Source organism: Grus americana, chromosome 2 (genome assembly GCF_028858705.1).
Source record: "Grus americana isolate bGruAme1 chromosome 2, bGruAme1.mat, whole genome shotgun sequence".
In the NCBI taxonomy this organism is placed as follows: domain Eukaryota; kingdom Metazoa; phylum Chordata; class Aves; order Gruiformes; family Gruidae; genus Grus; species Grus americana.
In genome coordinates this window covers 153,098,403-153,125,564 of record NC_072853.1, presented here as the reverse complement: position 1 = coordinate 153,125,564, position 27,162 = coordinate 153,098,403, and the positions used below count along the sequence as shown (strand labels likewise).

Genomic DNA, 27,162 nt, shown 5'->3' with positions numbered 1-27,162 from the left:
GGCCTGCTGATCTGCCCAATAGAGTTTTAAAATTCTAGTAGGCTGCAAGACACATCTTTTTGACAGAAGAAAAGGTACAGGCATAGTGTTGCAAATGGTAAGAAAGAGAAAACTCTTACAGGGAAAGAAGAGGAGGCACACGGTGCCTGTGGAATGGGGAGAAAAAGAGGAATGAAGGTCATGACAGGAAAAGTAAAATAAAGAGTCATGCATAAGATGAAAAGAATGGCAGAGCTTCATACATGCAGGGCACACAGCAGCCCTTAGAAGGACTGAGAACACAAAGACAATCTGACCCGCCGCAGAAGGATGTTAGGCACTGTTGGAGAGATAAGGGACATCTGCATCATCTGATGGATAACAAATGGAGGAATAAGTACCAAAGACCCTAGGTACCTTTGACATGGGAAAAGCTCTGGAAGATTCCTGAGATAAATAAATATGGAACTCACCTGAGTGAGGACTGAAGAGATGTAACCAGTCCTCTGCATGTGCACCGAGCACACTGCGGCAGGCCACCTTAAAGCAATTTTGTCAGACTAGAGTCAGGAATGGAGGCAGGATCACAGTAAAGGTAATCCAGAATTAAAAACCACTGGAGGAACTAGTCTGAAGAGCAAGATAAGAATGTGGTCTATGGCAAGACCAAAAGTCAGGAAGAAAAGGAGTCCCTAGTATAAAGTACAGCAGTGGAACATGTCATACAATCATAGAATAGCCCAAGTTGGTAGGGACCTCGAAAGATCATCTGGTCCAGCCTTTTGTGGGAAAGGGAGCCTAGATGAGATTATCTAGCACCCTGTCCAATCATGTCTCGGAAACCTCCAGTGAACTCTACCATGTCCCTGAGGAGGTTGTTCCAGTGATTGGTTCTCACTGTAAAAAATTTCTTTTTTATATCAAGATGAAACCTCTCCTGGTGCAATTTGTATCCATTGCTCCTTGTCTTCTCCATGTGGCTCCTTATGAAGAGAAAGCCTCCGTCCTCTTTGTAGCCACCTTTTAAATACAGGAATACTGTGATGAGGTCCCCCTGAGCCTCCTATTCTCCAGGGAGAAAATACCTAACTCCTCTTTCCTCATAGGACAGGATCTCCAGCTCTTTGATCATCTTTGTGGCTGTCCTTTGGAACCTCTCCAGTCTGTCTGCATCCTTCTTGAATTGTGGGAACCAGAACTGGATGGCGTACTCTAAGTGCAGCCTGACAAGTGGGGAGTTGGATAATTATGTCTCTATCTCTGCCACTAATGTCCCTGCAGATGCAGCCCAGGATCTGATTTACCTTTCTTGCTGTGGTGGTACACTGCTGACTCAGGTCAGGTCAGGATAGACAGACCTGTCAAGGAGCAGAAATAAAACCTTAGGAGTACATGGTAGCCCAGAAGTACATTGAACAGTGAAGGACAGCTATTGCCTAGCACTAAATTGGGGAAGATGTTAAATCACTGCCCAGTTCCTAGTTAATGGGGCTTGCTTGGCCCTTAGTCACTGCAGAGACAGACTGCAGGTAGACTCTTACAAAATTGCCTGCCCAAAGCAAAAGTAGCCAGCTGCATGACTGTCCTGCTTTCGGCTGAGCTAGAGCTAATTTTCTTTCTAGTAGCCAGTATAGTGCTGTGGTTTGGATGTAGGATGAGAATAATGTTGATAACACACTGATGGTTTAGTTGTTGCTGGGTAGTTGTAGTGTCTACACGAAGTCAAGGACTTTTCAGGTTCTCACACCCTGCCAGGTGCACACGAAGCTGGGAGAGCACAGCCAGGACAGCTGATCCAGACTGGCCAAAGGGATATTCTCTGCCGTAGGACGTCAAGCTCCGGATAGAACTAGGGAAGCGAGGCGGGAGGTGGGATCTCTGCTTGGAAACAGATGGCATTGGGTTTGTTTTTTTCTGCATGTGGTGAGCAATTGCATTTGTGCATCACTTTTATTATTATTGTTGTTATTATTATTACTATTATTATTATTATTCTCTTCCTTTGTTATCCTATTAAACTGTCTTTATCTCAACTTATGAGTTTTTTTTCCATTCTCCTCCCCATTCCCTTTGCGGGGGGAGGAGTGAGTGAGCAGCTGTGTGGTTCTTAGCTGCTGGCTGGGGTAGAATGACCTTCTCATGGTATATATTTCAGTGTATGCTCAGGGCTTAATCTGTAAAAGATTTAGTTGCAGTGGGGACCTACTTACATTTTACATTTCAATATTGTAGTTTAAGGGATGAATGACAAAAATAGGAATGTTTTTGATACAAGGAGCTTCAGTTCCTGATGAACATGTACTAGAATAGACACCTTTGCTGACAGTCAATATGTTGTCATTTGCTCCCCTTAAAAATTCTAGTCATAAAGCAGCAAATACAGCTGAAAATAAATTTTAAACTATAAATGATTAAGACTAATATGGAATTTTTCAAACCAAACTACTAGGTCTTCCAGGTTTCGATAGCATTCAATTGCAAATAATTAGCCTCTTTTTTCAGAAAATATGTATTCTTAAAAATACACATTTTGATTCTCAAAAGTTAATCAATTGTAAGCTAAATAATTTTAGGGACAATTGCATCAGGAGAAATGTTAATGGTTATTTATAAGGTAAAGCTAAAGTTCTATTATCACAAAAGAAATTCCACACTAGTTTTAAAAATTAAGAGGAACCTGAGATGAAATAAGCAGCTATGAAAATAACGAATATATTCATAAACAGTTAAATTCCCCTTTCTTCCATTTGTGGACTGATAACATGCCTATTTTAAGCTGGTCTACGTGAGTAAGGCAAAACTGAAGGCTTTTTTCTGCCTTATACCAGACTATGAAGCACATCTCTATAAAGTTTTATGATCAATGTTACAAGTGTAGCTCATCCCTTGCAGGTCTGCCATTTACAAACCACTCAGAAACATTTACATGAAAATTTTTGTGTAGCCTTGGATGCTGTGCATATTGTCTCATTGCTAAGACCAAAAGGGCTCTAGCAACGCTTCTTGGAAATTTCCTGTGCAAATAAGGCATTGTGATCCAGCTGGCAATCCATGTACTAGATCTAGCCTGTAGAATATTTCCTTTTGGTCTGATATTTTTTCTTTGTGGAAACTATGGAGCATCTTTTTTACAGAGGAGAAAGACTCTTCTTGCCCCTTGCTAAGAGATACTGCTACCATTAGGTCCATATAAGTGGAAGTAGCAGCACAAGTAGCACATTTCTTACCCTACATGAGCAGCACAGGAACGAATGTTATTATTGTCTCTGCAGCACACGTAGGGAGGGCAAAATTGGGTCGAGTGTGACATAAGACATACAAGACTTTACATGAAAAGGCTTCATCCCTGCAACATGGTATGTCTACTAATATAGAATTTCTCTTGCTGATTGATTACATTTATAATCAACAAGCTAATTAACTTTGGTCAGCTTAGTCTTCAGAGCTTTTTCTAACATTAATAAAAATGCTAATAAAACCTACATTGTTTAAACTCAAAAATAGGGAAACTGCCAATAAATGTATACTATAAGTCAGAATCTCTAGGAAATCAACAAGGATGTGAAAAAGCAAAGAATATTTGATCAGCAAAATTAGGGATACAAGAAGGAATTTAAGAAAATTTAAGTAAAAAATAGGTTATAAGTATTGTATTTGTGCCTGAGTGGTTTGAAATGTTACAGCTGGTAATAATAATGCAGAAGAGCAGATATGTCAAATAGGCAATTTCATATTTGAGAATATGATGGATGATGTAATAAACCAAGAGGATGTATATGAACTACTTTATTTTCAAACAGCAATTAATAATGGTAGGAAAGATCAGACACTGCATTCTGATATCTTAAAATAATTAATGCCTTATTATTTGCATCCTGGAATTTCAGATGAGCTGACCAATGAACGCATTGAACTTGCTGACCAGAGTTTATGCTGCCTGATTCTAGTTACTCAGTGAAAGGTACGCAAATTGAAATAGTATTATCCATAAAAAGGCTAAACTTAATAAGAAACAAGGAGAAGAAATGTTATGACTGCACTTCATAGTCTTGCTGAATTTGGAATTGTAAAGGACATTGGTTCAGTCACCTCAGACCTTATACATATCCTCCAACTTGTATGCAACTATAGGCTTTTCTTAAATTCCCTTAACATATTTTTCCTATGCTCGTCAAGCTTTTGCTGACTAAACTGGCTTCCATTCAGTGTGTCACCTGCATCAGAACATTTCAAAAGAGAAAACTGAATTGTGACAGCATTGTCTTTGCCATACAGATGGTGCATTTTGTTAGCAGCAGCAGTAAAAGTGAACACCATGAGTGACTCTGAGCAGTTCTGAGATGTTTTCAACAGTGGCCCTTTATTCTGAATGACAAACATGAATTCAGAAAAGAACAGGTAAAATCTGCTGAACACATAAACCAGTCAACAGGCAAGTGGAACACAGATGGACTGCAGCCATTATTCACCTTATCTGAATCCATGGCATTTCTGCTGAAATTTCCTTGGTATAATAAATCATATGGGAAAATGGTCTCCAATAGTAGCTCATCTAACAAAATCCATATGGGATCCCCTTAACCGTCAGAAGATGAAAATCTGAGAAAACAACAGAACGTATTTAATAAAGCAGAAGCATCAATTGCATGTTCCGTTGTTTTGGCACAACATGCTGTAAACAATCCAACAGCGGTAGCAACGGCTGTATCTTCCAGTCTGGGAACAATGCTCACACAAGAACCATTGCAGACATAAAAAGGAAAGCAAGCAAGTGAAAAAGATGCTTTAGCAGTTACTTCTGCTTACTCATCTCAGTGAATATTTATTCAGCATCAATTTTAATACAATGATAACGATCCAGTGCTTGGATTCAAAAGCACTAAATAACCTTCCACCTGAAATACCAAGACCTGGACCAAAGCTGATATGATTCTCTTTCAAACATCAGCACATAACAGGGAAAGTATGCAAAACAATCCCAATCAAGCAGTTGCCAAAGTTAAAAGAGAGGTTTCACAGTAAGCTTTTTTTCTTCAGATTTTTTTAATGACTTTTTTCTGAAATTACCCCCAGTATTTCCCCACCAGTTTCAACCAATGAAATACAGACAACTAAAAGGCCAGAATTTTACAAAATACATCTGTGACAACATGGTGTGGCTAAAGTACTCTTTTAATAAGTGTACTACCATCATATGGACATAGATTTAATTCTGAAAGGACGGCACATTTTAATTCCTACAACAATTCAACAGAAGATACTTTCCAAAACTCATGAAGATTGTTAAAGCATAGAAAGATGTAGGTTATGAGCTGACCAGTCTGTACAGTGGATCTGAGTAGATACTTTCGGACCATCATAAAAGGATACAACAGAAATAACAGAGGGGGAAAGCTATCCTCAGAGATGTGTGGCATACCTTGGCAACCAACTGCAACAGATGTTTTGGAGGTTTATTTCTGGTTTGTATTTTCAGAAGACTCCCATACATTTTTGTAACAAATCACTTTTCCACCTGTATTGACTTTGCTCTTTTTCCACAGCTTTTGCCGTTGAACATCATCCTAAAACCATCTGAACTGTCAGTGGTAGGACTTCTGATGTGAAAAGGATGAATGACATATCGACCTGTGACAATACTGTAATTTAAATCTACTTGGTCTAATCATAAAGTATTTGAAGATGAGATCCCAGCACAAGGAAAGAAATTCAGCAGTGGAACTTCAGTGTCTGAAACAAAGAAAAACACAGCTTGAAGTAAGATTAATGAGAAAAGAAGTCCTTACTGATGCTCACAGTACTGCAGGGTTTAGATGAGAGGAAAATAGTGGTGAATGGGTTATTGATAAAAGGCGACTTGGACCAGTTTATTAAGGTGAGCACAAGTACAGCAGTATCTGTATCTGTGTACAGGCGAAACAAAATTCTGAGAGCAATGTTAAGGCTTATTGACAGAAGAAGGGAGAAGGTATGACCGAAAAGGGGTTACCGCAAAGGACACAGAAATTAATGGGATGGAATTAATGAAATTTGGGGGTATACAGAAAAAATATCAGGAGTTACCTTACTTTAGTATGTGGCAAGTAGTGTGACTGTTGTTGGCATATTGCACCTGTTTCTGATGTCCATGACTTGTGAAGCGTGAAGATTGCTGATGAACTGTAGAAGCATGACAATCACATTACACCCATAACAAACAGTAACATTTTCTGAGTCTTACATACTCAAACAAAACCAGAAGTTAGACAGAGAGATTGAAAGAAGAGGTTTAATAAGTTACAAAGCCTGTAATTTGAAGTTAAATTTCAAGTGAGTCAAGTAATCACTGTAACAATTTAGTGAAGATTGTGGTGGATTTTTTTATCACTATACATTTTCAGTCAAGACTGGATGCTTTTTAAAAATATCTGACCTGGGTCAAACAAGAATTAAGTTAGGGAAGTCTATGTCCTCCTTTATAATACAGTCAGGCATCAATGATCCATTCTTATGCTACAATTTATGAATTTTCCAAATTACAGCAAATCAGGTTTTTTAAGTGCTTCAAGAGCAATTATGTGAACATTGTGTCTTGAATAAAAATGCAAAATATTTATGCATTTGGTGATCTTTCAACTGAAAATCATTTGATGCCATTTTTATGAAAAGGAAACAAATTATCATTTACATACCAGTTGCAAAAGCCCTTTGATATTCTTCAGCTATTGCTATCTACCTACTGATTTACTGACTAAACGGGACTAATAATTCACTTCCTAAAGACGTCAATAAAAGATTGTCAAAAGAAGATCAGTGTAATTTGTTTATTACAAGTGTAGAGACAGATACCTACTTGGAAAATATAGCAATAAAATTAAATCTTTATGGGCAAGATAAAGATTAATGAAAATGAAAGAAAAAGAATAATAAAAGCAATTATGCTGCAAGCAGAATGTAAAAAGTGTTTTCACGAATTTGAGTAAGAAGATGTTAATTGAATGCTATCAGTTTTTAGCTGCTTTTTTGTGTTAGTCTAAATCTTAAAATACAGCTAGTTTGTTTCTTTGCTCCCATACAGATATTCTATTTCCCTGGTTTTGAGTAAAATCTGGAAATGAACACTCACACCAAGCACCAGACAAAACTTTAAAAAAAGAGTGCAGAATGGATGGTGGTGCGCTTTGGAGTTACTCTGAACAATAAGAAATTTGGGAAAATTTGACATCAAGTCAAGTGAGGGTTGTTCTTAAAGCAGGAGAACATATTGTTCAGCTTTTCTTGGAACACTTACTCAGATAAAAAAAGCCACAACGTGCATTTCAGTCACTATCTCGATTCTCAACATTTAGCCCTTGATGTACACCATTTTCAGTTAAAACTGATGATAAGATCAAACATGAGAGCAAATGATCCTGGCTTAAACAGCTACCATGCATCAGCTCTTCTGCAGAACTACTAAGCTTTAAATCAGAAGGAAATCTGGGATAGTTTAGTTTAGCCCGTAACAGAAGAATCCAGTCAAATTCTTTGGCATTTGCCACACCATGATATTTCTGCAGACATTCACCAAGGCCTAGCTCATTTGAGGTTATTGACTTTGTGGTGTTTAGCCCCATGTTATAGCATGGCTAGCCAACATACTTCAGAGCTTGCCACATTCTTGCTGTAATAAATACAATCTTATCGAAGGTATTTCATGCAAAAGAATTACAAAGAATTTGCAAATATGCACCTGCTACTACTGCAATGCCACTACTGAAAGATAGAAAGAAAGAAAGAAAGAAAGAAAGAAAGAAAGAAAGAAAGAGAAAGAAAGAGAGAGAAAGAGAGAGAGAGAAAGAGAGAGAAAGAAAGAGAAAGAAAGAGAAGAGAGAGAAGAAAGAAAGAGGGAAAGAAGGAAAGAAAGACAGAAGGAAGGAAGGAAGGAAGGAAGGAGAAAGAGAGAGGAAGAGGAAGAGAAAGAGAAAGAGAAAGAGAGAGAAAGTTTAAAAACCTACAGCAACATAAGGTAACAAAGACTGTACCGAGGGGTGTATGAGCTCATGGTTTGCTCTCCTGGATGTAGCTATGACTTAAAAGAGCTGCATGGCCCTTCCTGCCCCTTCCACCATTCCGGTGAGGGCTGTGTCAGGGCATGGAGTGATGAACATTACTCTCTGGGACACTGAGGGAGATGAAGTCTTCTCAAAAAACAGGTGAGAGAAGAAGGAACCTTCCCAGTGTGTGTGGTCATTTTGGTCCCAACCCTCCTGTGTGCTTATCTACTTGTATTACCAAGTTTGAGGTGACCCTTTAGTAAGTAGGTATTCATATATTAAGCACTACCACCAGGAGCAGTGCTTATGAATTCACTAAATACAAGTTAGGAGGGAAGTTCAGACAACCAACACATAGTCTTCAAAGTAATGGTTAGGAACAACACTTTTATTCCTATAAAAAACATGTTGAGTATTTTAAGAAATTAATTAATCTCAGCAGCTACATCTCTTCAGGCCCATGTAATTTGAACTACTGTATATCTTTTTTCCTAGGGCTTGTTAACTACTAGCAGGCCTGGTTTATGACTTTTCCATGTCACCCTGCCTTTTGGATCCTTTCATTGCCTCTCCGGTATAAAACATAAGCTTTGTATCTGCATTTTCAATGCTCTCACGGCCTACTTCCCCCCTTACCTAGATATTTTCTATCATTACAAAAAAAATTATGCCAATTTGATTAGACTTCTGTAGTTCACCTGCTGCTTTTTCAAACAAACACCTTTGTGCTTTCTTCCATGCTGTCCTTCCTGTTGAAGAAGTTTTCTTTCAACAGCCACAAAACCAATTAATTTTCTTCATCAAATCCCACCTTATGTCCTCTTCACTATGATGTATACACAGAAACAAGAGTTAGGCTGATGGTGTGATGCAAACTGTGCCTTCCCAGCTGATCAATACAGCCTCATTGTTTCCCTCATCTGTCTGTAGCCATCTGCTGTCTTTTGTCTTATACTTTTGAGCTCTTCAGGGCAGGAATTATCTTTTTGCCCTATATTTCTATAGGGTATATCATCATCATAGTCCAGGATTAAGGCCACTAGACAGCACAATAATACAAACAAATTATAATAATGTCAAAATTCACTCTAAGTTCTTAGCAGATTTTTTTAAATCTAAGAGCTAGAAATATGAGGTGGTTCAGGAAAAAAAATCACCAATTTCACTGTTTTTTCAGTGCCTCTGAAAAAGGTTTAGAATAGCAGTGGATGGGAATATTAATGCAAGTCTTCTAATATAGCGCTGGATCAGGCTCAGCAGGTCTGACAGCCCAGCTCCATTGTAACTCCTACTAAAGGCAGTAAAAGGACTCTCGTGGGAAATGAATCAGGCCCTACGGAGCCCATGAGGCAGCGTGCGAGAGGAGCTCTGCTGTTGCCTTGTGGCTCAGCTAGAGGACCACATATTGACATTTTAATGATCAACTCTAATTTAAATATGCCATATTTCGCTATTTATTTTCTTTTGAAGGTGAATGTCAAAAAAAGTTAAAGGGCTGCAACACTATACAAGGTCATAGTAAGAGAAAATCCAAGATTATTTCCACAGAAACCATAATTCAGATGGACTCCTGTGAACCACAAATGCAAAAACATAAATATTACAAACCGTGTGTTTACATGCGAGAGGCCTAAATTTCAGTTACCGCTGAGAATGCTCATTCCAGCGTCCTCTCTGCGCCTACACGCTCACTTAGGAGACTGTATTATCTTAGGGGGGTAATTTTATCTCGCACCGAACGCTGGAAGTGTTAGAATGTGCCCATCTTTTCAGAGCGCGTTTACAGCAGGGACTACCTGACTCAGCTCACAAACTAGAGCCACAGCATCAAATTTCCCAACCCACTTAATCTGAAAGCCTGCCAAGATAGGTGAAATCCCTTATAAATATGTAAAGCAGGAAGTTCAAATTACAGAGTGATGTAAATTCCCAGTGATTGATGCCCTTTTAAAAAACAATAAAAATCCTCGAGAAAATACAACGTTGGTAAATCTGCTTTACTACCCGTGATGTCTGGTGGGGCCGTACGGAGTTTAGATGATGTATTGTACTTTTCGTGCGGATTTTATTTTGGATTTCTACCACTTCCTGGAGGCCAGGGGGAGGCACAGTGGGAGGAACCAAAAAACTCGGTGCCACAGCCATTTTGTTTGTGGGCAGCATGGTAGAATTCTGTCAGTCAGTATGAGGAGGGGTTTTTAAAACAGTATTTATGGAAAAACTATTCCTGCCATAGCGGATGTATCTGTTGAATTTAGTGTTAATTTAGTTCTTTCGTAAGGTAGGTATTTATATTTGTTAGTAAATGGAGTATTTGTTGGGATTCAAGCCTCCCCACTTTCCAGGAATCAGGGATTTTGTTTCAGGCATGACTGGCTTTTTTAGATGCTGCGAGGTTGCAGAAGTGCGGCAGGGCTGGGGTGCAGCCTGCGGGCTCGCCCGATGCCGGGGGGAAGGCGAAGGGATGCGCTTATCGGCAGAAACTTGCTTCAGGGTGAGGAGTGGGGGCTGGGGCGGGGGGAGGGAGGGAAAACGCCAAAGTCTCCGAATTATTTTCTCCAGCTGTCTTGCTTTATTAATTCTCAAGAGGCGGCTGCTCTCATTGAAGGGAGGGATGGAGGGGGGGTTGCGTGAAGCGAGCCGTAGTTTTGCAGTGTCACTGAAAACCAGCGCTAGACTTTGGTCCTGTGTGTTTCAAAGGCGGGTGTAAAATGGCACACTGCATTTTTCCAGGCGGCGGTAGCGGTAGAGGGAGCGGGGGGAGCGGGGGGGCAGCGGGGCCGCTGCCCGCGGAGCCCATCGAGCCGCCGCCGGCCCTGGCAAAGTTGTGACCCCGGCAGCGCCGGGCTCCCCCTCCCCGGCTCCCGGCCGCCTGCCGGCATCGCCCGCAGACCCTCGGGGAAACCGCCTCCGTCCTCACCCGGTGATCGTGGTGGGGGTGTGGAGGGGGGGCTGGAAGGAAAAAAAAAAAAAGTCTCACTTTTTGCATTTGCGAAATATTTTAAGGATGTTCGGGGAGTCCTTTGCAGCATGGAGGTGGCTGGTTGTAGGAGAGCGAGTATGCAGTCCATATTGTTACAGCCGTCTTGCAAGGACTGTCTTCTCCGAAGGTAAGTTTGTGATTTTAACCAAAAATATTCGTTGCTGCGGGTTTTTTCTTTTTTGTGTGTGTGTGTGTTAGTGCTGTGAAGGGTTTTCGTTGTGTTGCTGAACAAAACGTAGCCTTGTATTTTTCTTAGCTTTGATCTCATGTGTATCCCACCCAGCGATGTCTCCTTAATATCGACAATTACTGAAGTCAGTTTGGTTTCCTCTTTAAAATTTTATATACACGAAGCTTAACAGCAACTTAGGTTCAATTTAAGAGTATAAGTACTCAGATATTTTCCAGATGGACTTGGTTTTGGTGGGGTTTTTTGGGTTTATTTTTTGGGGGTTGGGTGGTGGGGGTTTTTTTTGGTTCTGGCTTTTTGTTTGGGGGGTTTCTTTACCGAGTAATAAACGGATCCAGGGCCAAATATGTGACTGTCTTTGTAAATATAATGCAGCTCTAATATATGAAGAAGCATATTATGTTGCTGCTATATGGTCTGGTCGTGGCTAAAAGAGTTTACAATGCCATTTGTGATGGCTCTTGATGGATTACTTTGGTCTAAACTACGGGGGGAAACTGCCCTTGGTGTGGTGAAGATGGAGATTGACATAAGAGGGCTTCTGTTAAGTTATGTCTCTTACTAAACAGTGACCTTTTTATTTGCAAATTAGCGCTCTTGTGGCAATTAGCTTAAAGCATTAGTTATATAAAGGTTCTTATTTCACCACACTTCATTTAGATGTCGCGGGGGTTTGGTGTGTTGGCTGTTTTTTTTTTTGGGGGGGCGGGGGGGGGGGAAGTGGTTTATTTGTTCTTTTTCTTCCAAGAAGGTACATTTGGGAGACATTTTGTAATTTTTGGCATTTTTCTAGGCGCATTTTTTTTTTCACACGGTGGGAGACCTTTTTTGTTTTGCGTTGCTCTGTGCTGGTGGCGCTGTGGAGCTCCGAAACAATTCGTGTCCCTGGCTGTAGCGGGGGAGGGGGCCGGGGGAGGGGGAAAGGTGGGGCACGCTGTGAGCTATTGTATCTTTTTCCTTTTCTCTCTATCAAAAGTGACCGCAGATTACTTAAAAAGACGATTAAATGGTATCTCTGAAAAACTGAAGCGTTGTATGAACTATGGCCCGGAGCAGGCATGACCTCACCCTTTCCCTGGTTTGTGTAATGAAGCAGATTTTTATTTTATTATTATTTTTCAATCCTGTACCTAGAGACCGGTTTTCTTCAGTAATGAGATTTTTTGCGGCCCCACCCCCAAAACGATTTTACAGTGGCTGCAAACGAAAGGTTTTTAAATGATTTTTATATACAATATGGAAGGCTTTGGTACACATTTATTGTGCAACTAGTCCATTGTTTGCTTGTTGGGAAGTTAAAGGTTATATTCGCCGCTGGTTATTAAACCCTAAGGTCCCTCTTGCTCGTGTGTTTGCCTATGCAGATTTCTTGTTGAGTTTGGATTGTGTATGAAGGTGAGATTGTAAAGAAGGGAAAACCTACCGTAGTCCTTCAGGTTGTAGGAAGATTCACCTAAGGTGGGTGGGTTTTTTCTTTCCTGTTGCTAACTGGAGCCTGCGTTTTACATGTATTTATAAATAGATATATATTAATGTGTGTTGGTTTTCTTTTGTTACAACCTACAGATCACTGTGCATGTGTTTTAGAAGGCTTTCTGCTAATATCCATATTAGATGTTTAAGAAAACAGAGGTGATTAATGTTCTAAGAAGGTGGGTGGGAAGACAGTCAAGCCTATGATCAGAGCATATATTGGAAAACTCAACAGGTTCAGGAATATATTTAACACATTTTTAAAGAATCAATGTGTCTATTATTTTGGAGTTATATGAAGCTGACAGTTTTTTGAGATCTCTGCATCTATTTTGCATTTCAATGTCTTCATTATTTTCAGAGAACAAATTTGACAAATACTGGACTGTTTGAAACATTCTCTACACTTCTCATGAGCATTTTAATCTTAAAAAATACATTTAGATTTTGTTTTTAAAGCAAGTTTGCTCATTAAGTTATGTAGTTTTATGGAAACTGATACACGATTGCAAGTAGCTCTCTAATTTTTTTTTTTTTAAGGAAGGTAAAATTTACTTCTATTTTAGGTAAATATATCTTGTAACCTTTTTCCAGTTAGAGATATCTATATCTAAGAGAGAGCAGTCAGCTTTCATTATCTCTCCTCTGTCAGACAAGATCTGCTTTTATGGAGTCCTGCTGGCCTATGACAGTGCAATATGACCATGACATCTTCAGTGTCCTGGTACAACTCTTAGGTCTTAACGACAAGTGTCATGATACGGGATCTCTGAGACAGTGTGGATTTTGAGCATCTTCCATCTCTGAGACTTGGTCACCAGGTCACAAGGTTGGCCTTTTGGGTTATGTCAATGGAAGTACAGCCAACTGTTGTTGAATCTATTACAGTGATTATAAATGTTAGAATCACTGGGTTACTTACATCTGAGTAATGCTGATATGACTTTCACTTTCTTCTTTACATCATGTAGACCAATGTTCAGTTTGCTCATCCATGGACAACAGTACTGAGCAAATGATAAACTACTGAAGGTAATTTCATGCTTCTGCTCCTCTTGTTATCCTGGGCTATGAAAGTAATTTCTTGTGACTGCAGCCTGTGCATGCAGGCCACGAAGGAATTGATTGCCAGTGATCTCGCTGCTCAGTGAAGTCAGCAAGACCACGAATGCTGAAGAGAAACTTTCTCCGTGCTTACTCTTCTTTCTCCCATTCACTTGGGGTTACTCTTTAACATGGGTTATGGTTTTGCAACTTTGCTGCATCTGATGAAAGTGTCTGTTCTCACCCCTACCAAGAAGTTGTAAGGTGAGAGGAGTGAAGTGCTGATGGTTTGCAATCTGGTGGTTTCCTCCTTCTCCTACTTCCTTTTTGAGACATTGTTGAAGATGAAATAGTTCCCTGCAGATGTTGCCAATAAAGAATAAGAATTGATTCAGATGTAGCATCCTCTCAAAGCTAAATAGCAACAAATTTATCTCCTGCATCTTCTGCAGAAATGCCTGGAAGAGTTATTACTGAGTGGTGGCTCTGTCTTGTGTGTTTTCTCAACCCCGCTCCTTCTGAAATGCCTGTCTGTGGAATACCAGGACTTAAAACATAAGAGCTTATTTTGTCTTTTTTTTTTCTTTGTGGGTTTCTTCATTTTGTCCCCTATATGTCCCTCCCTTTCTAAGATGGCAAAATTATTATCTTTTTCTCCCAATACAGTTTCCATTTTGCCTAGAAACTCTATATGGACTACATACACCTTTCAAAGATATTTGGCTTTCCTGGCTTAAAACTATTTGAAGCATCCTACTGTAAACCAAATAATCCTTTCCAAGATCTTAACTCATCCTGAGTGACCAAAATGTTCTGTGTGCCTTCATGATCTTCCTCCTACCAATACTGCTGTTCTTACATACTCAAGTAAGAGACACAGGGTGAAGATGGCTGGCTGTCTAAAATTGTCACAAAAGTGCAGATGTGTAGATCCCAGGCAGATTTAACCAGATCCAAAGTTAGCCAATAATACTGTGAATACAGTTCCCCAGATGTGTGCTGCTGATCTTAAAGAACGTTGTTTGGGACTCTGTTCAAATAAAAGCTATAACTCCTGCTTCATTCACTCTGATATCAGTGTTCTGTTTTCCTATGGGTGATAACATACCTCAGCGGCTGGGACTCCTGGCTCTTCCCTTTTGAGGGTTCTAAACTATTCATTTTTTCCTTGATTCAACACTCAACAAGGTTTCAGGACTGGAGGGAAAAGGTGTCTTTATGTTCTAAACCTTGTGACATAGAGTCTTGTTTCTCACTGTTTTTATTTCATGATTTTTATCTGTAGTACTCCCATCATACATGTCGGCATCAAGTTATAGCAATGACTAATTTTTAAAAAACTTGCTTCAGGGGTCACTGTTTCCCAGCTGTGAACAAAAGATGATATATCTTCTTGCTTGTTTCAGATTCTTATAGTCTAGAATATTAGGTTCTTCCACACCTCTTCCAGAGTAGTATTTGCATGGCTTTTCAGAGTTAAGAAATAATCTGTTCCACCTCCTGTATGCCAGATAAAACCGCTATGGCTAGCATATCCTTCCACATTTTAGCATTCTTCATATTTTTCCTCTTTTATCAAATAGCTCAAGAAGTTAATTCATGTTGTAGTGAAGAGGTCAAAATCCTTGAGACAATTCTAGATTTTAAATGCTTTAGTAAATATGGGGGGAGGGCAACATATGAGTACTTTGAAACAATTTCTCTGGCTTGCTGTTCTGAGCAATGAAGTATGCCTTGGACACATATGACCACCTACTGGTGGCTTCATCTCCGACAGGCTTCTTTAGATCTTAGCTAAGTCATGTTTGCAGTATATTGTGTTACCACTGGACTGTCCTTTGGCCCCCAGAGCAAGAGAACACCAATACTACAAATTTCCTTAATAGTATGTTTTGTTCATATAAATTCCCTACTGATAGTAGCTAGAGCCTAAAATTGGTGGTCAGAATTGGACCCTTAAAGTAGGTATTGCAGTGCTTAAAAAGAAAATACATTTGCTAAAAATTATTCTTTTTGCTTACGTGTCTGTATAAACAACAGAGAGATGGGAACTGCCAAATAACATGAGTGCTAGTCTTCAGTAATTGTGCAGGGGGTTGAGATGCTGTTAGGGAGGTCCCAGCTGGTAAATGGGAAGTCGCTCAGAGGCATACAATACCATATAATAGAAAACAATAGTTGCAGACACCAATGTCTATTGGTTTGAGCACCAATAAAAATAACAAGAGCTCTAAAAGCTAGGGCTTCTGCAGTCTGTGGGAATCCAAACCTGAGGAAATGGTTTCAAATGGTGGGATGCTGACTCTCCATCTTCTGTTGTTCTGAACCACTTTGGAGCAAAAAATGCTAGGGAAAGGGAAAAGGAGTAGTCAGATTTTTACAAGGTGTTGACCACTGGGATTCCCAGAGGAAGAAAGAAAGAGGTGGGCTGGATCTCATCCCTGCTCCCAGGGCTACTTCATGGATTTTTCTCAATGTTTAAATGTAAAGCGTAGGAAGCCCCAGAAACAGCAAGCAGTACCAAGGACTTGTTTCTCCCAGAGCAGTCCTCTTTTTGTTAGGTTCCATTCTGTTTTTTCCCTGGGACCTGTGCTCACAAGTGGATGGTTAGATATCTAGGTAACGAGCTTGTAAGGCGGTAAGTGTAAGGAACTCATGCTTCAATGGATTAACAGTAAGCTATGCTTCTGAGTAAATTGGAATCACTGCATCGTAAACACTTAATGTAGAACTTGCTTCACCTGATTTTAGATGGGTAGTGTTAAATCTGTAATCCTAGTCATTGAAAAGAAATAGGTCAAGTAAATTACATCTTTCAAAAAACAAACAACAAGAAGACCCCAACAAAAACCCCTCCACATCTTGGTTTTCTGCTGCGATATGAACCATATTTTAAACTTCACTAATTATCCTGATCAGATCTCCATCTGCCTAGCATGACTAGCACAGATGTGAATGTCCTCACTTAATCAAATAAATCCTGTGCCCCTGTGTTTGCTTGTACTGATTTGTGCATGATTTACGTAATGAAAAGTTAGCTCTTAATCTTCTCTCCCCTTCAGAGCTTTAAGAAACTTGCTAAATGGAAGCAAGACCTCCCTGGCCTCACAGATGTGTGAATCTTGAATATTCATTGACACAAATAAGAGAGAGTTTTCCTCGTTTGTTCAAACAGGCTAAAAAAAACAGGTGACTTGGATCTGGGCCTTTCAGTATTATAGGCATCCCTTAGGTCCTTTATCAGTTTACTAGGAATCTTGGTGCTGCCATAACCTGATGACTAAAAGGACAATTTCTTCAAAGAGTCCTTTTACCTGACAGATTTTCATCTGTAATGCCAGGTACAGACAGGGCATGTTACCTGGATGAATTGGTTCAGAGTTTTTTTTCTTAAGAAAATTTAAAATTTAATTTCAAATGCTACAATGCACAGCAGCTACATTATTTCTGATGGTCTTAAAGGTATCCATACAAGACAGAATACGTTGATGCCTTTAGACAATGTGATTGTGTATTCGCAATTCAAGAAAAGTGCCACAATCAGTATCTTTTAAGGAGAAGCCATGCTGGATAACAGAGGGGAAAAACCTTACATCTGATGACTCCACATACATGTTCTGGTTGGCCCATATCCATTTATAATCACACACCAAATGAAGATTCCATAAGAAAGCATTCTGACTTCTTTGTCCTCTGAATCAATTTCAAAGCTAAAAATTGGGTATCGCAGGAATCTGTGGCACTTGGAAGCTCTAGTCAAGCAGACTTTCAGACGAGCTACTTTAATGTGAGAAACTGTTTTCTTTCCTGTGAACTGTGTTCTGCCTTGATTTTATTATTTTTTTTTTAATTAGGTCTTGTCCTTTTGTGCTAACACCCTTCTTGAGTTGCTTACAAATCAGATGAAGTTCAGCAGAGTTGGCACTTGTGGCCAGTACCTGGCTTGTCCGCAGGCCCGTGTCTGTTGTCTTCTCTGGGACAGATCACCAGAGTGCCAGACAACAGTAAAATGAACACATTATTAAATAAGAGAATGAGAATGGAGTGTCTGTATCGGTGAGGGGGTGAAAGCCTTAACTGCTCATACTCTAAATGATTTGAGAAAACTACTTTTCTCTTGGTTGTGTTTCTCAGGATGCCTTTATACCAGATGTGGGGATTTCACTGGGGGAGGAGAAGAAAATGCCAATGATATCACAGCTTGGGTCTTCTGAGCCCATCTATGTTAGATAAACAGAGAAAATAACCTAATATGATTTCTCTGTCTGTCTTTTCCAGGCAACTTCATGTTTCCATCTGAACCAAAACATTTTCCCTGAGGGAAAATCTCTCATCTGCCCAACACTCACAAGTTTTGTGCATTCTCTAAATCTTGAAAGACCCCTGAAAATGTATTTTCTTCAAGTCAGTCCTATGGGAGTTTTCCATTTTTATGCCTCTGATGTTAGTATTTTAAAAAAAAAAAATCAAACCACTCAGATCAGTTTTGTATTCAGATCTAGCCTCCTCTGCTGGATATATATATATTCAAACTTAATTAGCTCTCTTCACTAAAAAAGTGTTATTAATTAGAGCTTTTTGAAGTGTGTATATAAGTGTTGGTTATAAATATGATAATGATTAATTTGTATCCCAGAAGACAAATAATATCTCTATAATACTCTTAGTTTGATTTATACTTCTAAATAAAACATACAGTGTGTAGTGTAAAGGAATCCACATCTGAAAGATTTTTTTGTATTCTTGGGAACTTGTAACATCAGACTCTTGAAATCCAAAAGCTGAGTTACTTGTGGCTTTTTTCCTTTCATTGGGGAAATGTATTTATCTCAAATAAAGACAGTATGTATGAAGTATGTATGAAGCCCATATGAAGTACTTAACACAATCCTGTTAATTTGGTCTGGAATTCATGAGCTGAGTAGGTAGATCCCACTAACATTAAAAAAAAAAAAAGCTTGACCCCTGCCACTCCCAATCTAAGCATGCCTCTTCATTCCAAGATGAAAGTGTATTTTTCTGCACTAAAAGACTTCTGAAGCCTAGTTTATTCCTATCTAGGTATAAATCAATGTTTTCCTGAATTGCCTGAAGCAAGCAGATATACTACTTTCATTCTGATTCAGAAACTGCGATTTAAAGCATTTGATATTATAGAGAGGATATCAGACTAGAAATTCACATTATTTAACATCAGCAATAGAATTCTGAAGTTCTGCAAATACTTGATCATACTATACAGAAGCTCTGAAGCGCTTGAAACAATTTTCATAGACTGACTTGGAAGACAGAAATCTTATCTTGGGAGTGTAAGGTAATACAGGAAATTACTTCAAAAATAAAATTTAAAAAGTTAGAGCATATGAGCTTACCTGGATTGAATTTGCTATATATTCACACATACATAGAGCCATGCAATTAACAGTATAGTAGTAAATGTTCTAGTGATGCAAAGGCATGTAGCTTGTCCCCAGTATGCTACTCCTTTATCCCAGGTTAGCGTGTGGCAGCCTGAGGTTTACGTGGTGGTGTGGGGTGTGTGTTTGTGGTGGGGTTGTTTGGGGTTTTTTTTGTCTTAATGGTCAGCTGAAGGATTCAGGACAGTGTGCATCACTGTGCCTACCAGCACACCTATGTACAACCATGATTTCTCTACTTCTGTTCTACACTTTTAGCCTGTCACCTTACCCTATGCAGAATATCAAAGCAAGCTATACTTAGCTCTTTGATTTATGAATTAGCAGTTGTGTTGGCAAGAGCAGGTGGGGCTTTTTTATTTTGGTTTGGGGTGTTTTGTTTGGTTGGTTGGATTTTTGTTTGCTTTTTTTTTGTTTGGTTTTTTTGCAAGCCTAATCCTTTTCATTTCCAGCAAGAAAACAATGAGATTTTTGCCCTTCCGCTGGTCCTTCTGCTGGAAATATGTAATCATATGATTAACTTCACTTGACTCAGAAATTATTCATGTATTATAAACCAATGTTTGCAGAAGTCCATGGCTAAGTAAAAGGTGGCTAGCCTGTCTGCCCAGCCTGGATTTTATTTACCATAATGTTTTAGAGTAATTAGCATGAAAGAAGAATAAATTGTGATTTAAATATTATTATTGTTTCATATTTCAGAATACAAAATGTTTTGATAAAAGTTTTAAAAAACCCTAGAGCATAAAGTCAGACATTTCTGGATTTTTTTGTCTCCCTCTTTTTTTTTTTAACTTTGCAAAAAGGTTACAGTTTAAAACTTTGTCTATCGTAGTCCTTGTTCCACAAAATAATCTTTTAGGATTGAGTTTCTGGAAAATATGACTAAAGCAAGAATTCAAGGTGTGTCTAGCATAGTATTTTGGAGGGAATATATATTATGGAATGGAAGAGTAAAGGAGAAACTCCAAAATTGTGTATCTCTTAACTGTTACAATTCTTAAGATAACTATTCTGTATCCAGTAAAACTTAAACAGGAAAAGATATCTTTCAATACAGAAAAGTCTCAGCATAAATTTTGTCTCTTTACTGCTGCTATATCTAACAGAATAACTGCTTCTGCTATTAAGTGTTTTCCCTACATGCATAAAAACTTAAGTCTCCTGAAGAAGCCATATAAAGGAAGATAATTCCTTTCTGACAGTACAAAAAAGTCCCACAAACCCTTTTGTGTTTTCAGATACGTTTTAGGCAAGAGAATAGTAAAACAGGCTCTATCTGTACAGGTGATGTTGGGACAGATGCTTAGTCTGTAAAATAATAATTGGGAGTCATTAGTTCCTCTTGCAGTCTTTCTGCTCCTCCTACAGAGGTAACTGCCTCCACCATCTTTAAGAGCTAAGCTGTAGTTGCAGAAGTAGAAATGTGGCAATAGCTTTTGCTGCTCCTCTTAAGCTTTGTTTCTTCTCAGTAAAAGAATTGCTGGCTAGCGTCCTTTCCTCCTCCTTTGGATATAGCTTGGTGGCAGAACACCTGTCAGGTTCAGACAGTTTCTCTGAGGATGCTGGACTTGACTTTTGAATATGTGTGGCTGACAACACATTCCCCAAATAAGATTACACCATTAAATTGGCATCTAATGTCTTTCACTCGTGGAAAAATGTTGCCTGTTACGTATGTACTTGAAACTGTAAAACCCCACCTGTATGCAGTGGTATGTAGTCAGTCTGAAAGGAAAATAAGAAATCCTTCATTTATAGACTAGTTCAGACACTGGTCTTGTAGGCAAAGGTTTTCAAATATTGCATGTGACCATATTACTGTTCTGGGTGCATATGAAATTGCATATACAGTTGTAGAATTTTCAAATACTTTTTGCATATGTTTTATCATTCCAGACTACTGTATTCTGTAGTCTTCACAAACTGGATCATGTGAAGGAAAAGGGCAATGGCAGTAAGCTGTAGCTACTGGGGGAACATAACTTCTAATGCAGATCTTTTCAAGTGGCTTTTCTTCTGATTTCTGTAGTTGGGGTTTTCTTGCCGAGTTGTTAACTTATCTGACCAGATTCCCACTTGGTACTCAGTGCAGCTTCATAGCCAACTGTGCTGATACAAAGGAAGGAGCAGTGCAGCTATACAGGAGGAGGAACGAATGGTAGAGCAAAAAGTAGGACTGCAGAATCTTAAACCAATATCGTTAACAAAAGCAACACATTACAAAGTGACAGTCTCATTCGGAGAGCCTGAGAAATTACAGAACTGTTGTTTGTTTCGGGCTATCTTCTTGTTGTTAGCATTATCTAATGCAAAATAATGCTGCCTTGTGATTTCCTGTGTGTCATTTTAAAATGTGAAAATCATTGATCGCATGGTAATTCCTTATCTAGTTTTAAGTATTGCTACTTGCAACAAAGTGTTAAAACTTCAGATTTTGTTGCAAGAAAGCCAACTTCTGTGTTTCTGTTCTGAATGTTAAGGACACAACTACTTTTGTAATGCTGCTTTACTGGTAATTTCTAGTAACATAGTGCTCATTAGAACAGCAATCATTGGCTGTATAGTGGAAGAAAATCACATGCTTGTGTTTAACGTTTCTGAGCTGCTCTTTTTACCAGTCTGTTATATCTCCAAATTTATTTTTTTTAAAGGCAGCTTTGGAATCTAAAAGATTGTTTGCTTACTGCATTTAATCTCCTATTTCTGTTACCGTTCAACAGCCAGTATTATCCCTTCTCATCTCTATTTGGTATTCTGCAATGTAAATTGGAAGCACTTAGAAAAACTAAACGGTAACTAAAAGACTTGGCCATGCTGTACATGTACCTACCTGTTCACTACAGAAACAAAAATTCATATATATATATATATATGAACTTTCCCTTCATTAAGACAAGAATTGAGGAAGAGATTTACTTGGTCACTGCTTCAAATCATGATTCAGAAAGAACTTCAAACTTTGTACCTATTGCATCTCAACCATGAACATCTAAAATAACTAAGTGAATGTATCATACCATTCTTTGAGATGCCAAAGCTCTGAAACATTAAATTATCTTTCCAAAAAATGGCAGAAGTTATCACAAAGACATTCTAGACCAGTTTTGTAGTATGGTGTGTGAATCCTTTAAATACATTTGACAGCTTCATTATCTCTTTTAAAACAGGCAGTTGACACCAGCAAATAAGGTGAAAATCTCATAGTGAATTACATCAGTTCATTTATGGTTGAAATCTTCATGCTGTTAAGATAATTTCTGTATGCATCTACTTACTACTGTAATGTGGCATTTTATAAAATAACGAAGAAGCTCTACTGCCATATTTGCCTACATTTATCTCATTAAAACTTCAGGTAGCTCACTGAGATGACTTAAAAGAACATAGCTATCTGTAATGTTATAAAACATAAACAAAAAAGAGCTGAGAAGCAAATTTGAGCAGAAACATCACTAACAAATGTAAAAAAAGAATATAAATACAGAATCCATAATAGCTTACTATAGAGCAAAAGAGACACCTATATCTTTCCAAATACCCCTAAGAGTAAGTCATTCTGGAAAGAAACCCAAGTACGGTAACTTCATAATGTGCCATTTCTTAATACTTGATTATTGAAAGTGAAGGGAAAAAACAGAGCAGTGATAACTTTTATCAAGTCAGAGTAGTCAGCATTTATGGAGATAAAAGGCAAAAACCAGGACAACAAAATTGCTATATAAATAAATAATGAGTTAGTGAGCTCTACAACAGTAAAAGCAAGGTGTAAAGTAGTCCCAGAGTGAGAAAAATGAACTGCAAATATTTAAGGATATGCAAGCTTAGTGTACTCAGCATATTCCTCAGTTTATGAAAATACTGTATTATCTTCTGTATGCAACAACTATTTTTAAATGGTTGGTAAATGAGAAACATGTTTTACCTTTAACATGTTCTACTTTTAATTGTAGTCTGCTACAGTTTTAAGTAGGTACAAGAAAAGTATGGCTAGAGAAAATGAATGTACGTAAGGAGTCAAATGTTCTTTGTTTCTAATCCCAGTTTGACTCTGGATTTCAGTGTATCTGCTTGATTCCAGAAAGGACCAAAAATGACACACAGTTTAACCTATATGACCTTTTTGCATAGCTATTTTGTGACTAGAACCAATGATTGTTGCTAGAATGGGAGACAATATTAAACCCATGTTCAGAAGACAACAGTTCATGCTTAAAGAAACTACTGAAAGTCTGTCTTTGACTCAGAGAGGTTTTAAGCCACAAAACTAAATAAATACTAACATTTGTAAAAACTTGTCAAATAGTGCGTAGAACTTGCAAACTAAAATAGCAAGTTAAGTTTTTGGGCTTCACAAACCTGAGTTAGATGATCTCACAAGAGACTCCTTTCTGTAGCTGTATGGATCAAGTTGTTGGATCTTTGCCCTTAAAGCTTAGCCTGAATTTAGTACTTTTAAATGTATATTGAAATGGTTATATTTACCACCTACACAGCTGATGTACAAAGTTCTTTTAAGTATTTTGAGATCATAAAAGATGGAGCCTTAAAGAAATGCCTCCAACATTAAAGAACTAATTTCAGTCATTTGTACAAAAAAAAGAACAGTTCAAAATGCCATGTTCGTTATATTTCAGTTACCTTACAGTTCACTAAATTTCAGGTTTTAAAATGGACACATAGTACTTTGGTACAACAAATGAATTTATATTTACTGATTGTTGTTTACTGAGAGCTAGCAAAGAGTATTTTGGTCATTATGCAAAACATACTAATTTTACATTACTGTCATAGTGCAGCTCTGATGTCTACAAATGTAATGTGCATTCTGCTAAATGTTACAAAATGTCAAAACTTAAAATATATCTGCATCTCTTAACTGAAAGGAAGATATAAACAGACTGATGTTTCTGTTTTGTTCTATACTTTTTCCTGTTATCACCTTTACAGAACAGAAATTAGGGCTGATGTCACATTGTTTTCAAATAACACTTTTCATCTTACTAGCAAATAAATTTAGGTAATTTTGAGGACTAACCAACTTCTGCTACAAAATAGTTAAATGTAATCTATTTTATTGGCAAAATACTAAAAGCTGATGAGTCCAAGAGTTTCAGGCCAAAACTCAAGATTTCTTAATGCATACCGTCCTGTTTGTATCCAAATGTTATTGTCCATTCTGCTTGTTCTGTGCTTTTCTCAAGCCTCTGGTGAGGTTAGAAATGCAAAGGTCACCTAAGGATAAGTTTAAACTTGAATATTCTTTCTTTATAATTCAGGATATTTTCTATACTTTGCTTTTCATTATGTATTGTTTTTCTTTCATCAGTGGGAGTGAAGAGTTATATTTAATGGCCTTATTTTTTGCTTAGCTGCCAGGTATTTCATTTTCATTTAATGTTTTAGGTCAAAGCCAATCTATGATAGCATATTGCTACTTTTTTTTTTTTGTCATCACCTTGTCTGTCTGCTAGTTGGATAAACTAAATTATTCAGTATTTGTGGAAAACTTTGTAGACGTTTTATGAGCAATTTATTTTAGGATTACTATTTCTAGCTAGTGTGTACATTAAGCTTTAAATTTAGCATAAAAAGCAATATGCAGTTTTTAACACTTGTTTCTGATGTAACTACTGAAATACAATGAAAATTAATACAATGATATTCCTTAGTTCATGCCACTATCCTTTAAAAAAAAAAACAACAAAAACAATCCACCAAAAAACAACCCTCCCTTAAAAAAAGTCTCATTCTCCCTTGCAGCTGTCTTCCACTGCATTACCCATTTGCAATAAAGAGAGAATTTCCTGTCCCAGAGAGGTTGTGAAGCTGGATGACTTGCAGGTGAAACAGTTTGGGAGACATATGGGGAAGTCAGACATGCAAAGAGTTGGCTTGAAACTGATGTTAACAACTGCATCTAGCAATATTTCATCCAGTGGCTAGGACCTGTTTAAGGTTGAGGATGGTGGTATTATTATTAAAGAGGTGATGGGGTTAAAAAAACCACTTTTGTTTCTATTACAGACATCAGATTTTTAATATTACTAAGCAAAATAAGCTTTTCAAATGCTTACATTTATGTTCTACTTCTGAAAGCTCTATTTCCCAGGAGTAATATGTGATAAAGAACAAGTTCTGGTTACTGATTCTTACTTAACAGCACAAAACTACAATATTTTGCTTTAAAAGTGGAGGGATACTTAAATTGAGAAACCCCACAATTTTCTTTTAAATTAAAATAAACATCGAGGAGGATTTATTTATGATTTAAATATAGAACTAGAATTACATTATGATCTAATGCAAGAACGTAACATACAAAAGCACGTGAAGTGTTCCTTAACTAGACAGCTCTTGCCATGGCCTGGGAGAAACGGGTTTTGACATTTATATGGCTGCGCTGCGCTGCGCGGACCTGGGGGCATTTGGAGACATTACTGAGACAAGTGAGACTCTTAAATTTCCTATCGCTTGCTTATAGCAGAATACTGCATCAAATCATTGAGACGCAAACGAGCTTACCTAATGAGACATGCTTAAATTAGTTCTAACCTTTGCCTGCAGTGAGCTCACTTAAACCGGTAACTTAAATCCAAGCAAGGGTTAAACTAGTTCACGTGTCTGCACTTAGCTTCTGGACCAAGTTTCTGAAAGCCTCAGTTCTTCATGTTTTCAGGGAGGTGCCTGTTTCTCCTTCATTTAGCGCGAATGCGAACTTGGTTCCGGGAGGGAGGGGGGCCGGCAGGCAGGTGCTGGCGGGGGGTGGGGGGGGCGCCGCAGGACGCCCAGGACAGGGTCCGCTGTCCCCCGCCGCGGAGCTCGGACCAGGCCCTGAGGCGACGAGCGCTTCCCCCTCCCAGGGCGGCCCGCCAGCCGCCCCGCAGTCGGAGCCCCCCACACCGGGCGCCGCGCTCGAAGGGGACCGGGCGGCCCCGCCGCCGCCCGCCCGGGTTGGGGTGAGTTGGGCGTTCGGGACAGGCTGTCCTTCGGTCCGGCGCCCAGCCGGCCCCCAAGTGAGTGGGAAGGTGGGGGCCGGCAGTTTCCCGCTCTCCTCCCCGCTCTGGTCCCCAGGTTTGCCGTAGCTAGGAGCCTCTTGGGGAAAGGCGTTGGTCCTCTTACCTTAGGGAGGCTTCCCCTCCAGAGGGTGGCGGGGTCTGTGGCCAGCCGAACCTCCCTATCCCCGGAGGAACGGAGCGCGCCTTCCCCGGCGCAGCTGAGAGACAGGCGAGAGCGCGGCCCGGGCCGCACGCTGAGGAAAAGCCGCCTCCTTCCTTCCCCCCCCCCCCGCCCCGCGAGACGGGGCCCGCGGGGAGCAGCTGCGCCCCCACCCCCCCGCAAGTAGTGCCCCGTGCCCGCCGCCCGGCCGCCGCGGGCTCTCCCGCGCTCTCGAGCCCGCGCTCCCGTGCCCGCGCTGCGCGCGCTCTCCCCCGGGCGGCGCTGTGCCCGCGCCCCTGCGCGATGCAGTGTGGGAATGGCTGTGGCGCTGGGGTTGGCTGAAAGAGGCGGCCAGTCGAGGTTTAATGTCCGCCATGTTGGCCGTGGCGTATTGAGCGGAGCCGGAGCGGCGGAGGAGAGAAGCCAGCGCCCAGCCCAGCCGCGCCAGCCGGCGCCGCCGGGCCCCGTGTCGGAGTGCGCCCCGCCCTGCCGGGGGAGCCGCGGTCCCTCCATGAGAGCGCTCGGCGGGGTCCGGCTCTCAGCTCGGAGCGCTCTTGCTGCCGCCCCCCCCTCCCTAGCCGGAGCCGCCATCGCCGCCTAACATGAGCAAACTGTCGTTCCGGGCCCGGGCGCTGGACGCGTCCAAGCCGCTGCCCGTCTTCCGCTGCGAGGACCTGCCCGACTTGGCCGAATATGCCTCTATTAACCGGGCCGTGCCGCAGATGCCCACGGGCATGGAGAAGGAAGAGGAGTCGGTACGTGAGACCCCCCCCCCCCCTCGGCCGGGTCCCTCCATCCCCCCCGCACCCAGGGCCCCCACCTTCGCCTCTGCGCAAGCACAAAATGGCCGCCATCTTCTCCCCGCTCTCCCCGCCCGCCGGGAGGGGGGGGACGGACCTGGGG

At 39.9% G+C, this 27,162-nt stretch overlaps 2 protein-coding genes across 21 annotated transcripts in view; one reads left to right on the top strand and one right to left on the bottom strand.

Annotated features, from left to right (window-relative positions):
* The window catches only part of LOC129202064 (translation initiation factor IF-2-like), a 29,287-nt gene extending 2,515 nt beyond the window's left edge, over nucleotides 1–26,772 (bottom strand). Inside the window, exons 1-6 of one of the 12 annotated variants that reach the window (XR_008575610.1) lie at nucleotides 26,224–26,388; nucleotides 15,954–16,030; nucleotides 13,563–14,041; nucleotides 6,043–6,138; nucleotides 5,399–5,709; nucleotides 4,339–4,578 (exon numbers count right to left, since the gene is read on the bottom strand). Coding sequence is in view for 3 of the 12 variants with exons in the window: in XM_054814093.1 (XP_054670068.1) it covers nucleotides 13,931–14,041; nucleotides 26,224–26,772 (660 nt within the window). In the remaining 9 variants the exon portion in view is untranslated. Of the gene's footprint in view, nucleotides 1–4,338; nucleotides 4,579–5,398; nucleotides 5,710–5,736; nucleotides 6,139–12,890; nucleotides 16,031–24,247 lie in introns of those variants that run through there. The other 11 variants (XR_008575604.1, XR_008575606.1, XR_008575611.1 and 8 more) reach the window with 11 other exon arrangements.
* The window catches only part of EPC1 (enhancer of polycomb homolog 1), a 66,910-nt gene continuing 49,841 nt past the window's right edge, over nucleotides 10,094–27,162 (top strand). For 5 of the 9 annotated variants that reach the window (XR_008575603.1, XR_008575602.1, XM_054814088.1 and 2 more), the window contains exon 1: nucleotides 26,575–27,014. Coding sequence is in view for 4 of the 9 variants with exons in the window: in XM_054814088.1 (XP_054670063.1) it covers nucleotides 26,862–27,014 (153 nt within the window). In the remaining 5 variants the exon portion in view is untranslated. Of the gene's footprint in view, nucleotides 10,276–10,379; nucleotides 10,489–10,653; nucleotides 10,918–11,000; nucleotides 11,105–26,572; nucleotides 27,015–27,162 lie in introns of those variants that run through there. The other 4 variants (XM_054814090.1, XM_054814089.1, XM_054814091.1 and 1 more) reach the window with 4 other exon arrangements.